This window comes from Anabrus simplex, chromosome 1 (assembly GCF_040414725.1).
Source record: "Anabrus simplex isolate iqAnaSimp1 chromosome 1, ASM4041472v1, whole genome shotgun sequence".
In the NCBI taxonomy this organism is placed as follows: Eukaryota; Metazoa; Arthropoda; class Insecta; order Orthoptera; family Tettigoniidae; genus Anabrus; species Anabrus simplex.
Genome location: NC_090265.1, coordinates 152,878,265 through 152,891,893, shown reverse-complemented (window position 1 = coordinate 152,891,893; position 13,629 = coordinate 152,878,265). Strand labels below are relative to the sequence as shown.

The 13,629-nt window shown below is 37.7% G+C and overlaps 1 protein-coding gene across 2 annotated transcripts in view; it reads right to left on the bottom strand.

Moving 5' to 3' along the window:
* Positions 1–415: 415 nt before the first annotated feature.
* Positions 416–13,629, bottom strand: part of LOC136885213 (small ribosomal subunit protein uS7) — a 46,954-nt gene continuing 33,740 nt past the window's right edge. For both annotated transcript variants that reach the window (XM_067157648.2, XM_067157658.2), the window contains exons 3-6: positions 13,084–13,293; positions 9,379–9,507; positions 4,070–4,168; positions 416–539 (exon numbers count right to left, since the gene is read on the bottom strand). In XM_067157648.2, coding sequence (XP_067013749.1) covers positions 471–539; positions 4,070–4,168; positions 9,379–9,507; positions 13,084–13,293 — 507 coding nt within the window. In that variant the 3' untranslated portion in view covers positions 416–470. The remainder of the gene's footprint in view (positions 540–4,069; positions 4,169–9,378; positions 9,508–13,083; positions 13,294–13,629) is intronic.

The following is a 13,629-nucleotide window of genomic DNA, read 5'->3' as shown; positions in this document are numbered from 1 at the left end:
ATATGAATGTTTGCGTCAACGTTACTCTTTCGCTGGAAGGAATTTTAGTTCATTTAATTTTTTTCAAAATTATCCTTCCTAAAATTAGGGAGCGGGGAATATTCGTGGTAACAATAGAGGTAAAATAAAGATTATGATTTTCATTCGAAGGGTTAAAAACTACGGTCTTACACTCGGAAGTCGAAAGCAAGAACTTATGATCTTAAAAAAAAAACCACATGTTTCTGAGGAAGTTGTCAACTTGCATTCAGGAAATGGCAGGTTCGAACCCTATCACCGGTAGCCTTGAAGACAATTTAATATTGACATATGCGTATAACTGCATTGCTTTCATTTAATGACACGTAAAATATCAAATGACAAGATATCTGATGCAAAGAGAGAATTAGTCATGGAAGCAGATAAAAAACAACAATGACAATTCACAAAGAAGAGTTTATTAAATGAACTGCAATACAAACACCCATTTCTTAACGGTTAGATTTGGCCACTCTTTCCAGTTCATCCTTCTTCTTGATGGCATATGAATTAGACGATCCCTAAAAAGAAACAGAACATTAGATGATGGATTTGCAACAAATTTGTCAAACAAACAACATATGGGTAGAATAATTTATCAAAACTGAAAGCAAGCATGAAAAATGCATAATTTAATGAGAACATATTTATACAGAAAATTATATCTATGTGAACAACCAGTTTATGAAATATAATCAGTGGTCAAGTCTCTTTTATGAAATAACTTAATATCAAAAACACATGTATTACAGACAACACAGGAGACTAAAGCAATAATAATAATAATAATAATAATAATAATAATAATAATAATAATAATAATTGTATGGCCTAATCTACCGTGTCCAAGCATTTAAATTTGACGCCATCTGGCTGCTTGCCCATCAATTTCAACAATTTACTGTAAGCCTACTAGACGGCAGAATAAACAAATCTCTCTTGGGCGTCTATGGCTGAGTTTAAATGAATTTTGTCGGGTGAACACTAAATGTGTCACCAGAGATCTTTTACAGGCTGACATCGTACGAGTGCTTAAGAGACTTTTCTCCGCCCTTCAAGGATCCGACTGCCTCTGGCGGGTTTGAACCCACTACCTTGGGATCCGAAAGCTGACACTCAACCACTGACTCACAGAGGGAGCTGAAAATGTGGTGAAAATTAGGTTTTAAAATTTATTAGTAATTGTCGTCTCAATCCACTGAAATATTTTTCCTTGTCTGTCCACTTATAATGTTCGCTAAAATGATGGAAGAGACTTTTAAGATTGAGAGTAGTGCACAATAATTTTCACGGACCCTAAAGTTGGATTATGGCCACACAATCAATTCTCAGTTTCTCAGCTCCATGGAAAGCACAGTCTGAGCTAAATTATTCCATTTTCACATTTTATTTTTTTCATCGGTGCATTGTGAATCAGCGTATTTCTCCAAATCCAAGATGAGCCTGAATAGAAGACGAACACCAAGTTTTCCTCCAAAAAATTAAACAAGGCTTAAAAAAGTGGCTTGTGAAATCATATGCAACACCTCTTACAGTACATTTTTAGACTATCTGTAGCTGCACGCCAACACAAACATTGGCTTTAGTTATGCTGTATTTTCTTGCGGCTGCAAAATTATTATTTTCGTGAGTTTCATAGCCATTAAATTAAAATTGGCATCAATACAATCAAAGAAAATCTGTTGAAAATTTGCCGGCAATACTCGTTCCACGTCTCTACAATACTACGATCCACCAGGAAAATATTCCTGTCTATAAAACTGTTACTTTTACTAAGCATCATGTAGGCTTACAACCAGCTGCCGCTAGATGCACATCTCACTGGCTTTGGCTGACTTCAGCAGCTAATGATGTATAATGAAGACGAGGAAGTTGAATGTAAGAGAGTTTATTGCGCTGTGGTATGGCTAATCCGCCCTTGTGTTTTTCACGCACACAACTAGCAATGTAATCTTAAACTTCTTTAAAGTGTCCTTGTTGTGGGCCACTGAATGCATTTCCTTGTACATTATACATTTTTAAGCTTTGTCTTCATGCTAATGCAGAACAATGGCTTTAGTTATACTGTATTTCTCTTGGCTGCACAATTATTCTTCACTTCCACGTATTTAATAACCAGTAACTTAAAATTTGCACCATAATATTGACGATAACCCATTGAAAATTTGCCAGCAATACCCGTTCCATGTGTCCTTACAATACGATGAACCATCATGATTCAGGGGATTGTCGTTCGCCCACGCTGCAAGCCTGTCTCCTGCCAAGCAGAATGTCATTCTCTCTTCACTATTTCCCAAGAACCAGTGACATTATGGTACGCGAAGGCACTGTACAACCAGTTGCAGTGGCTAGCGATGCAGTCTATAGGCCTAATAAAGACGCAGGCACTGGAGGTCGAGTTTTATGCGTGCCCGCTGGGTAAAGGGAAGCAGCATGGTTACTGTGGTAGCTGCTAGTGGTGTTCGTTACTGTTAGATCGTGAATGCAAGACAGCTCTTCATTTTTTACCTGAGATTCTCAGGAGGGGAAAAAAAAAAAAAAAAAAAAACACGTCTTGCATATAAATGGCGCTTCAGTGGCATCCCCCAATGTGCCGACTTGCCCATCACATGAATGCCTGAGAAATTTCTGCTTAAGATGTAGTGTTCATTTTGTGGAAAATGTTTTCCAACATTCTCAACAGATAGGAGGGTTTTTCAGCTGGATTCATGAAGTCTTTGGCCTAGAATATACCTTACCTTCTCTACATACAATATATCTGACTAGCAAACTATAAATGGCAAGTACAAAACGCAAGAGAAGTTTGAATGAAGGGGAGGAAAAAAAAAAAAGACTACATCAAAAATTTCTAAAATGATTATAGTAAATCTGATGGTAATGATAATGACTCAAATGTTTCTTTAGATGATGACTTTGCTGGTATTTCCAGTGAGAGTATAGATATTAAATGGGAAGCAACAGTGATGGTAGATGTAGAACATACATTCATGTGGGAAAAAAAATGTAATCCCAGAATTAGAGCACGATCTAATATAATTCCATTTATGGAAAATTCTGGTTTAAGAGTTGGATTATTACCAGATGTTAGTGTGATTGATTCGAACTATTTCTGAAGGAGAAAGATGTAAATATGGTAGTGATTGAAACCAATTCTCATGCTAAAAAGTGTGTTGAAAAACTTTTAAATAAATCTCGGCATACAAGGGCATGGTTTTAGAAAGAAATTATCTTATGCGAAATTCAACAGTTTATTGCATTAGTTTTGCTGATTGGAGTAACTAAAAAACAAGAGATAAAAATGTACTGGTCACTAGATGGCATTCTCAAAACACCAAAAGGTGAAGAAAGGCAGATTGTAAAAAAAAAGAAGTGCAAATAAATTTAAAAGTTTTTTTTAAAAAGTTTTATATCGTACTGGCAGATAGGTCCTACGGCGATGACAGGATAGGGCTAGGAGTGGGAATGAAGTAGCCGTGGCCTTAAGGTACAGCCCCGCATTTGCGTGGCGTGAAAATGGGAAACCATGGAAAGCCATCTTCAGGGCAGCCAACAGTGGGGTTCGAAACAGACCGCAAGCTCATAGCTGCGCGATTCTCTGTATGAAGACAGGTACAAAGAAATAAGTAATAATGATTCTGAATAATCCAATATCGATGCTGGGTAAACAATTAAATGGCAGAAAATGTACTCCTTACGCTTCGAGTGCTTCATTTAATTTGTTTTAAATTTTAGTTCTGATTTACTGAGGGTCAGCTTACACAGTATTTACTTGCTTCGAATAGAGATATTTAACAACAGATTTAGCACAATTCTCTCCACCGTCATTCCATCTAGAAGGGATTCTCCAAATAGTGCAATTGGTCACAATGGAAGAAAATACATTTAGCTTCCTTTTATCCCTTTATATTAAAAAGAAACCATTTTCAATAATTCATTTATTCTTTTAAAACAATGGTATTTTCAATGCTCAACTTTTTCCTTATTTAAGTAACTGCTCACAGCCTGCAAACAAATTAAGATTTAGGTTCATGAAACAATGCTGGGTGCATACCTTTGCAGCATTGATGAGCTCATCGGCCACGCATTCAGCTATCGTCTTGATGTTCCTGAAAGCAGCTTCTCGAGCACCGGTACAGAGCAGCCAAATAGCCTATATGAAAATATGAAAAAGAAAATAAGTCCTAAAATACATATTAAATGTTTGCAATAACATCCAATACAGTAATTTCCCCCAGCACATTTCTAATTTCAAACAATTAAGCATTCTACAGTGTTTTAAGAATATTATGGGACTCTAAAATGAGAAAATACAGTCCAATATGCCAATAAATACAATATTTACCATTCCAGACTTATATTTAAAGGATGTTATACATAAAGGTATCTAGCACCAGTTTTACTGAAACTGAGTTATTAGTACCATCTTGCGGAGAAAACTTGGAACCAAATGTCTTGCAAATATGTTCTTCGGGCATGGAATAATTATTTAAAAACCCAAATTGAAAAATGTGCTTGTTTTGTATCACACAAAGAAAATGCACAACGGAATCAAGGTCCATAGAATCTTCATCTTCTCTTCTTCATCCATTCCTTTTTTTTTTTTTTTTTTTTAGATTCTCTCTGGGTAGGGTAGTGTACCAAAGCCCTTCATGGTGAGGTTAAATTTATGAATAGGTATTTTGAAAAAAGGGAACCAAGTGCCTCGTGCCAAATATCTACTGGTCTGTTTACAAGTTATTAATGAATTTTAAATATTCTGCTATGAGTATTTTTAAAAATTTAAATTGCAATAAACTTACAATGCTGTTTACAAAGAGTGAAAATGGCTAAGAAAATGTCCAAACCAGCAAGTAGACAACACAAAATCAATATGTCAGTATAAAGCATGATGTTTATTAAGAGGCCCAATATGAAAAGTGGAGTTAAAATGTTACCCAATATTATTTTTCCTAGGCTATTCATGGAACTGGAGGCTAAGTGAATCCGGAAGTAGTTTGTAGTGGAATGTCTAAAATTGGTGATATGAGCTGTTATAATATAGAATTACTCAGTCTAAAGGAAGGCTGATGTAATGGTAAAGCGTATCATGATTATTAGATTTGTATCCATTTACAATAAATGTACAGTGAAACCTCATTCTGCTGGGGACAAGGAAAAAGAACATGTTAAGCGAGAAAACGTACTAATGAATATACGAATACAGACAATCCAACAGGAATATGGAAGCAATAGACAATTTTTTTCCGACATGAGGGTATTTGACATTGTGTATCCACAACTAGGCTATAGTGAAAACTATAGGTCTATCTACCATTTCTAAAGACGAAAGTATCAAAAGGTGTGAAAAACATGAGAGAAAAAATATGAAAACCTTTTCTGCTGGGGATTGTAAAAATAAGTACCGGTACACTGAAAGGTGTGAAAAACACCAAACAAACATGAAAACATGTGTACAGGGACGAACAAATATATTGAAGTATTATTGATGATCACACTCTTTCTAAAACAAATGTTAGTAGAAGTCTTTCATTTTGGAGCAATGTGTTATCATTCATTATTTTCTGGTCACATTCTTACACGAATTGGAGGTTACGCTCAACCATGTGCAACTGTGTTACTGCGAGGAATGACTTTGGCCGCCATTTTGAATCGAGCAAAACTTCAACCAACTTGTGCAATTGAGTCAAAACTTGAAGGTGCGAGTTTCAACATTCGCGACCTCTGCGTGCTTATGCCAGTCAACTTTAACCAATTTTAATTTTTGTCTTCGTTATTAAGGAATATTACAACATTTTCTGCATCAATAACTAGGCTATCACTAGACAAATATGCACCACGCCAGACAGTTTCACACGACTATGTTCCTATTTAATATTGTACTTCACAGATATTTAAAGGTACGTATTCACACATTCAATTTTCTCTCCCTGGATGTGTATTTGTCCTACTATCTTACATTACAACTGTTTTGCTCTTGCTCACAGTTATATTCTTTAAACTTGGTATTTCAATGATCCAGTCACCTCTGAACATCTCTCTCAGTTTCTCCCCAAATGGCAACATCAGCAAAAACAAATGCCTTGAGATCTTCCTTATCTATGTCTTAGAGTTCCTTTATAATAGTATCTATGAATCAAATGAAGAGCAATGGGGGAAAAGAACCTCCTTGTTGCACACTTCTTGTTTTAAACCACTGAGATCTTCCATCTACTTGCACACTACTTTCACACATCTGAACTTTTAAAATTAGTGTTTCTGGGATGTTATGTTTTTCTAAACATTCCCATATTTTTCCTCTTTCTACCCTGTCATATGCTTTTTCCAAATCCAAAAACACTTATCCGTGTTGTTCCTCTTCAAATGGATCTTCCATTATTTCTCTCAGTCTGTTCTATAATCTTGCTGAGAATCTCAAGGCAATGTGACAAAAGGGTGAAGCCTCTATAACTCGTGCACTTCCTTTTTTATACAATGGTATTATAATTCTTTTTATTCCAGTCATTTGGAAACTTCTTCCCCTTTCACATAACTCCCAGTGTTCGATGTAGTCACTGTATTCCAGCTGCTTTAATCATGTTTGCTCCCGCTAACTTTCCACTTTCCATTTTCTTCAGGGCATTTTCTGTCTGTTTCCAAGCAATTGGAGATTGTTCCTTCTGTAATTCATTAGTGACATTGGCAACTCCTTCTCGTTCACAATCCCCAATCAATAATTTTTCAAAATAATTCTTCAGCTCTTCTCCAATTCCTACCATGTCTCTGATAATGATCCTGTCCTCTGTTTCAATAGCTTTAATTTCTTGCACATTTGATGTTTTACTTTTTGTTAACCCATATAACATTTTTGATTTCCCAGGTCTTCTCCTTTCACTACTCTTTTTACCTGGAGTTTCGTATTCCTATTTTCCTATTTTTTCATCGTCCTCAAAGAACATCAAGAATGTGGCAGCAAATGGAGTCAGAAGGAGAGCTTGTATGTACCCTATGGTCCATCCAGAAGTAATAGGAATTACCGTATCTCGAATACCACCCACCACCGAATAAGACCCACACCCTTATTTTGAAAGAACCAAATTTAAAACAAAAGTGAAGTCAAAATTATTTACAATCTTTACTAACACAATAAATGAATGATAGAATAGAGAAGAGCCGACTAAGATGGTTTGGGCACATAAAGCGAATGAGCGACGAAAGAATGCCAAAAAAGGTGATGGAAATGCAAATCCAAGGAAGGAGAGGCCGTGGACGACCACGATTGAGATGGAAGGATACCATCCAACGCAGCATTATAGAAAGAAACCTGGACTGGGACACAGTGTTGGAGGAGGAGTGGTGGAAAGACCGAAGAAAGTGGAGAGGAACCATATTTGCCCCTACCCGGCTACAGCTGGATAAAGGGAAATGATGATGATGATGATGACTAACACACATCAAATGATTGGAAAATGCAAATAAAAGTACCTAAACAAACATTTCCAGAACGATATCCAACGAGTTCATTCATCATCAGTACCAACTTTGGAACTTTTTATCACCATCACTTTCCCACAAAATGTAGTCATCGCTGCCACTCATAGCATCAGAAATGCTACAGTTCCTGAAGCTCTTCCGTATGAGGTCTCCAGGGATACGATTTCATGCCGTCAAAATCCACTAACACAGCAGCTGAACTTCCGGGCACTGAATGCAACCAGCTGGCGTCAGTGTGTGATTATCAGCCGCCATCCATTCTGTACAGAGCTGTTAGAAAGGCTGATTTAATGGACGGTTCACACAGACATCCAGCGGCTGTAGCATAGACATCATCCCGCCCGGAATGACTGCTAGGTCGGTTTTCCCATCCTTGATATATTTCTTCACAGCGTCTGTTGTGTGGCAGCGGTAACTGTTGAGAACAAGCAAGCTCTTTTGTCCCAATAATGCGCCAGGGCGACATTGCCAGACACACTTTACCCAGTCTTCCACAAGTGAACTGTCCATCCAGCCGGAGTTCTGAGATCTGACAACAACACCAGTCGGTAGACTTTTAGGAAGCGTCTTTCGCTTGAGAACAATGTGTGGCGGCAATTTGGTTCCGTCAGCGAGAATACACATTACCGTACACCGTTGTTTTGCATTACCACCCGTCCTAATGGTAAAACGTTTCGCAACCTTAACATTCGCAGTCCTGTCCACTGGCATTTCAAAGTAGAAGGCATCTGATCTGCACTGCTAATTTGGGAATGCAAATATGCATTTTCCTTCCGCAACCGAATTATGTGACGCTGAAACGACAATTAACTTCTCATCGTAGGCACCAGGAAGACGCTGTGAAATTGAGGTATGACTTCGTACGCCCAACCCATTTCTTTTATAAAAATTACAAACCCACCCTCGGCCTGCCTTAAACCCTTCCAATGAAAGTTTCTTTGGGATCTCTAATGCCTTTAGCTGACACATTTCGGTTGACACACCATATTCCAATTCCCGCCTTTCTGTCATGTATTTATAAAGTTCTTTTCCAATTTCTGGAAACTGTACGCTCACTCCACAAAAAAACTCTACGGTCACAGCTACATGTTAATAGTACATTTTTCTTCTTTCTCCAATCGCGAATACAAGACTCGTCAGTATCGTATTTCCTACCGGCTTCCCGAACTAATTTCAGTTTCTCACTCACAGTAAAAGATCGCAAATGTTTTGTGAAATTCATGTTGATACTCCGAGAAATTGCCTGAGACTGATGCCAAGCGTGGAAGTAGCGTATACTGAGAGCGGAGAGAGCATTGTTGCAAAGCCGCGCCGGCGGTGATGCCCGATTTACGCGCATTCGGAAAGATAAATTTCCCAAAATTTTAAATGAGACCCGCACCCAATTTTGGAAGCAAATTTTCGAAAAAACAGTGCGGGAGGTATTTGAGATTATAGGGTAAGCAAATCAAACTCTACATGGACCCTCTGTCACCATCTTTGACCCAACAGAATCCATACAAAAATGGTTTCTCAAAAATCATGCCAGCCTCACTACATGCAGTAAATCAGGTAAGAAAACCGGGCCTACAGATTTTTCGCTGGGTTTGTAAATATTCTGTGCTTATTTGGACACCTGTGATATACCGAAAGAGTCTGAAGTAGGAGAATGAAGACAGAAAATATCTAGGCAAGCCGTTAATCAGAAATGTTTATTCATTTCCATCATTTTAGCGAACATTATAAGTGGACAAACAAAAAGATTTTGGTGGATTGAAACACAAGTGTTTTCAGTGCTTTTGCAAGATTAATACACAAAATTTTATAGTGAAGGATATATTTATGTCTTAAATGATAAGAATTAGAGATATACTACTAAATCAGAGACAAAACTAACGTAAGATTACTTACTTGGTTAACACGCCTTAGAGGAGATACATCTACGGCTTGTCTTCGAACAGTTCCAGCACGACCAATACGGGTGGAATCTTCTCTGGGTCCTGAATTGATTATTGCAGTCACCAAAACCTGAAGAGGGTTCTATAACAAAAATATCACATTTCAGGACTAAATAATTATCATAGGAACAACAATTTTTTTTTTTGCTATTGGCTTTACGTCGCACTGACACAGATAGGTCTCGGGGCGACGATGGGATAGGAAAGGTCTAGGAGTTGGAAAGAAGTGGCCGTGACCGTGGTGTGAAAATGGGAAACCATGGAAAACCATCTTCAGGACTGCTGACAGTGGGGTTTGAACCCACTATCTCCTGGATGCAATCTCACAACTGCGCGCTCCTAACCGAACAGCCAACTCGCCTGGTGATAATATTCTCATAACAGTTATGGGCTGTGAAGAAACAAAGAGTCCTGAGAAAATTTCTTTAAGCTCTTTGTTATCTAGTGTTCTACATATTAAGCCCATTCCCCTTTTTAAATCTTCTCATTTACTGCATTAAGCTATTTCTGGACTTGTTTTTCATTCTTTCCTCAAACAATTTCAACAGCAAAAATCGTGTTTATTCTTACACCTCTACAGGGTCATTTTTACTGCCCTTATATTATCACTATCATCAACGGTGTACACAAGTACACTTCACTGGCTCAGTCCAAAATCGGGTTCAGGTGATCCGAATATTCCCACTTGCATTTGAACACAGCATTTACAGTTGACTGCTTCAGCCATTATTTTCAAAGAATTTCTGCAGGGACCACCTTCACCTCCTCTCCAATGAAATAAAGGAAAGTCAAAACCCAAGTAGTTATTTAGAAATTCATTTCAGCTTAGTAGCATCAACAGCTGGAAAGAGCACAGTCCACCTACTCCTACAAGAGAAAGCCAACAGGCCTTTAAAATAGGTTGTCTGTAGCTCTCAGCCATGATATTGTACCAATAGATTAACCTTAATGGATCCAAGTGGGTAGACACACAAGGCAATAATAGCAACACCATTGTGAGAAACATGCACAAAGGCACTTCTGCAATGATTGAGTTTCAACTTTGAAGTACATTTAGAACTCAATTATTGCAGGTTAATACACCTCACAATTATCATGATTATTTTTCAAATTGCCTGTGCTTTTAGAAATGTGTTATAATAAAAGTGCCAAAATTTCACCTAAAATGGCAGAAAAAACAATTCAGAACAATCATTATTCTCAGATACACTCCTGCAGGCCAAGCATCATCCTGAACGTTAGTTGAATCAAGCACCTTTAAAAGCAAGGTAGTGAGAGAAGGTCTTCATTATTTTGACAAACAATGGTACTGAAATGAGATCTTGACATTAACTACAGAAGCTTTTAACCTTTCAAGTGGTAATGATGGAATAAATCATCATAGCCGCATGGCTTCCTAAGTGGCCATGACGAAATATTCTGTAATCACATTGTAAATGTCTTTCAGCAATAGGTATGACGACTTATTCCGATGTAGGATCCAACATCGCCTTCCTTTGTGCGTGTATGTTAGCTTCGAGCTTTGCCCACAGCAGCACTCTCCTAAAACCACGTGACCTGGCGAAATGCTTTTGTTCTGCACCCAGCTGGCAGCCAGCCAGTACCGGCCGCAAGGCTGCTGAGAGTGGTAGATAGTGTATTATGGCAGGTGCAAGTGGAGCTCAGAAGCGTCTGCGAGAACTGTTTGATTTGTTACGCTGTGACAATTCGGAAAGTGATGCGTCATCTGATAAATTAATGTTGAAATGTCAGGATATAGCGAGTGTAATAGTGAAAGCGACTCAAGTGAACATGATGGTAGCACTAGTGGTGGTATTCACCTAGGTGTATGGACAAAGGTAGGCACAACCTGGACTAAAAGTACAAACTGACGACTTAAATAATCCGCTAAAATATTTTCAACTGTTTATCACTCCTGAATTAGCGGAACTAGTAAGTAGGGAAACCAACCGGAATGCTCAACAGTTTTTAGAAAGCACACCAACCCTGAAACTATATTCAAGAGTGAATCAGTGGACTGACATGAAAAATGAAATTATGACTTTACTTGCATTCTTTCTCTTGCAAAGCATTATTCATCTACCTGCCAACAAGAGCTACTTTTCTGTAAACAGACATTAGAGAACCCCGTATTTTTGGAGCTGTACTCTGAAAGATAACATCTCCTTCTCAAATTCTTACACTTTGTCGATAACGAAGCATACGATGACGCCATTTGCGGTCAGAAGAAACTGTACAAATTGAAACCTATTCTGGACCACTTGAATAGCAGAGTTAAAATCGGATAAAATACTTGACTACACAGGACTATGTTATTTTAGGTTTCCCGCTGCTTTCCTCACTGAGCTAGATTCCCTTTCCTTGTTTGTTAGTGAAACTTTGTTTCTTAAACCTGACCAATTAAAAGTATCCCAGCGCAAGTTCTCGTTGATTTCCGCAGCGAGCCAGACACTCTGCCCCTCGTACTATGGTCATTTTTGACTGCATGATACATATTCTGTACTTTTTGAACCTGATAAAAATACTATACTACACAAGAGTATCTCACTGTATGTTACTTCCCAGTACCTTATGGAAAATGTGCCACTGTGTTAGTAGCTACTCAAAAGAAATGTACCACTTGAAAGGTTAAAATAAGCACAGAAAATATTCATTCAGACACTGTCTCCTTTTAAAATATTAGGCCTACTTGTACAAAACATAATTATCAGTTTTAATCCTCCAGTTAATTCTGTTTCGGACTATGGGCCTCTACGTAATTACATAATATTCCAACTAATGTCAATTTATCTTCCTCTGTGCATTACCAAGACAATAAGAGCCCCATCAGGTCGAGCAATTTAACATTATGTTCTATACTGGATGCTTCTTGATGTATCATTCCGAACGGGGGGGGGGGAGAGGTTCATGCGTGTAATTAGGTGATCTCATTGTACCATTTTAGAATAACTATAGCGTATTTTCCATTGTTACAAAATTTGAAAGCGATATCTTAAGAAGTGGTTTTTACAGAATAAATTATTTAGTGAAGGTACTCCACAACTACACCCGACAAGCAAATTATTAGTCTAGGTTTCGCCAGACAGCGAGTCAAAGATAAGTCTGTGGGAAAGGGTTAAGGAATATCACAAGCCTGTTTTTACCCACACATCACATAAAGGAGTTGAATGAAATGCTTCGGATCACCAGCACATACTCGACGTACAGACTGAGGTTTAATTTCCAGACTATAATAGAAGCGATAAACTATGAAACATGGACGAGACAAACTGCAGTATGATATTATGATAAATTATCTGGTGCAAAAAGCTAATTCTGTGTTTATTTCAGATCTTATGTATCCCTTTTCTTTAATTCAATCTCAACTAAAGATTTGTTCAGGTTTATTAAATGCACAGTAAAATTAAATCTACAAATTGAAAAATTCATGACTAATGAATCTCACAAAATTGTTTGACTCTTACTAAATATCTTCACATGAACTTTCAGTGATATCCAACCTCCTGAATAGCCTAGAAATTATTTATCAAACTTTAGTTTCATAAAAATTTCTACTTTTGATTTTTGTAACTTGCAACTTAAAGGGTTAAACCATCACATCAATCAATATATTTGTGTAAAAATATGGAGATAAAGAACAAATAAGAAGTTAACTTACCTCGCCCGTCAACAGATGGATAATCTCGAAGGCATGCTTCACTATGCGAACAGCCATAAGCTTCTTTCCGTTATTGCGACCATGCATCATCAAAGAGTTCGTAAGACGTTCAACAATTGGACACTGAGCCTTGCGGAACCGCTTCGCTGCATAACGACCAGCAGAGTGAGGCAAGTACTTCGCGTGCTTTTCTTTCACAGCTATATAATCCTAAAATTTATAACAACAATTACAAAATTGTCACCAATTACAAAATGACCCAGTTCACACAATTTTATTCCTAGTCTTAACAACACTTGATCTTCCTAGTTCGACTGAACAGTATAGGTCTAGCTCATCATCTTGCTCAATGATATCCAAGTGAAGAAGAATGTTTTTTAAATGGTTTAACATCGCACCAACACATCAAGGCTTTTTGACAACTTAAAGAAGGGAAAGGACAAGGATTGAGAAATGTAGTGACCATGGTCTAAACTGAGGTTCAACCCAACATTTGCCTGGTGTGAGAATATGAAACCATGAAAAAAAAAAACCTAATGGTTTGAC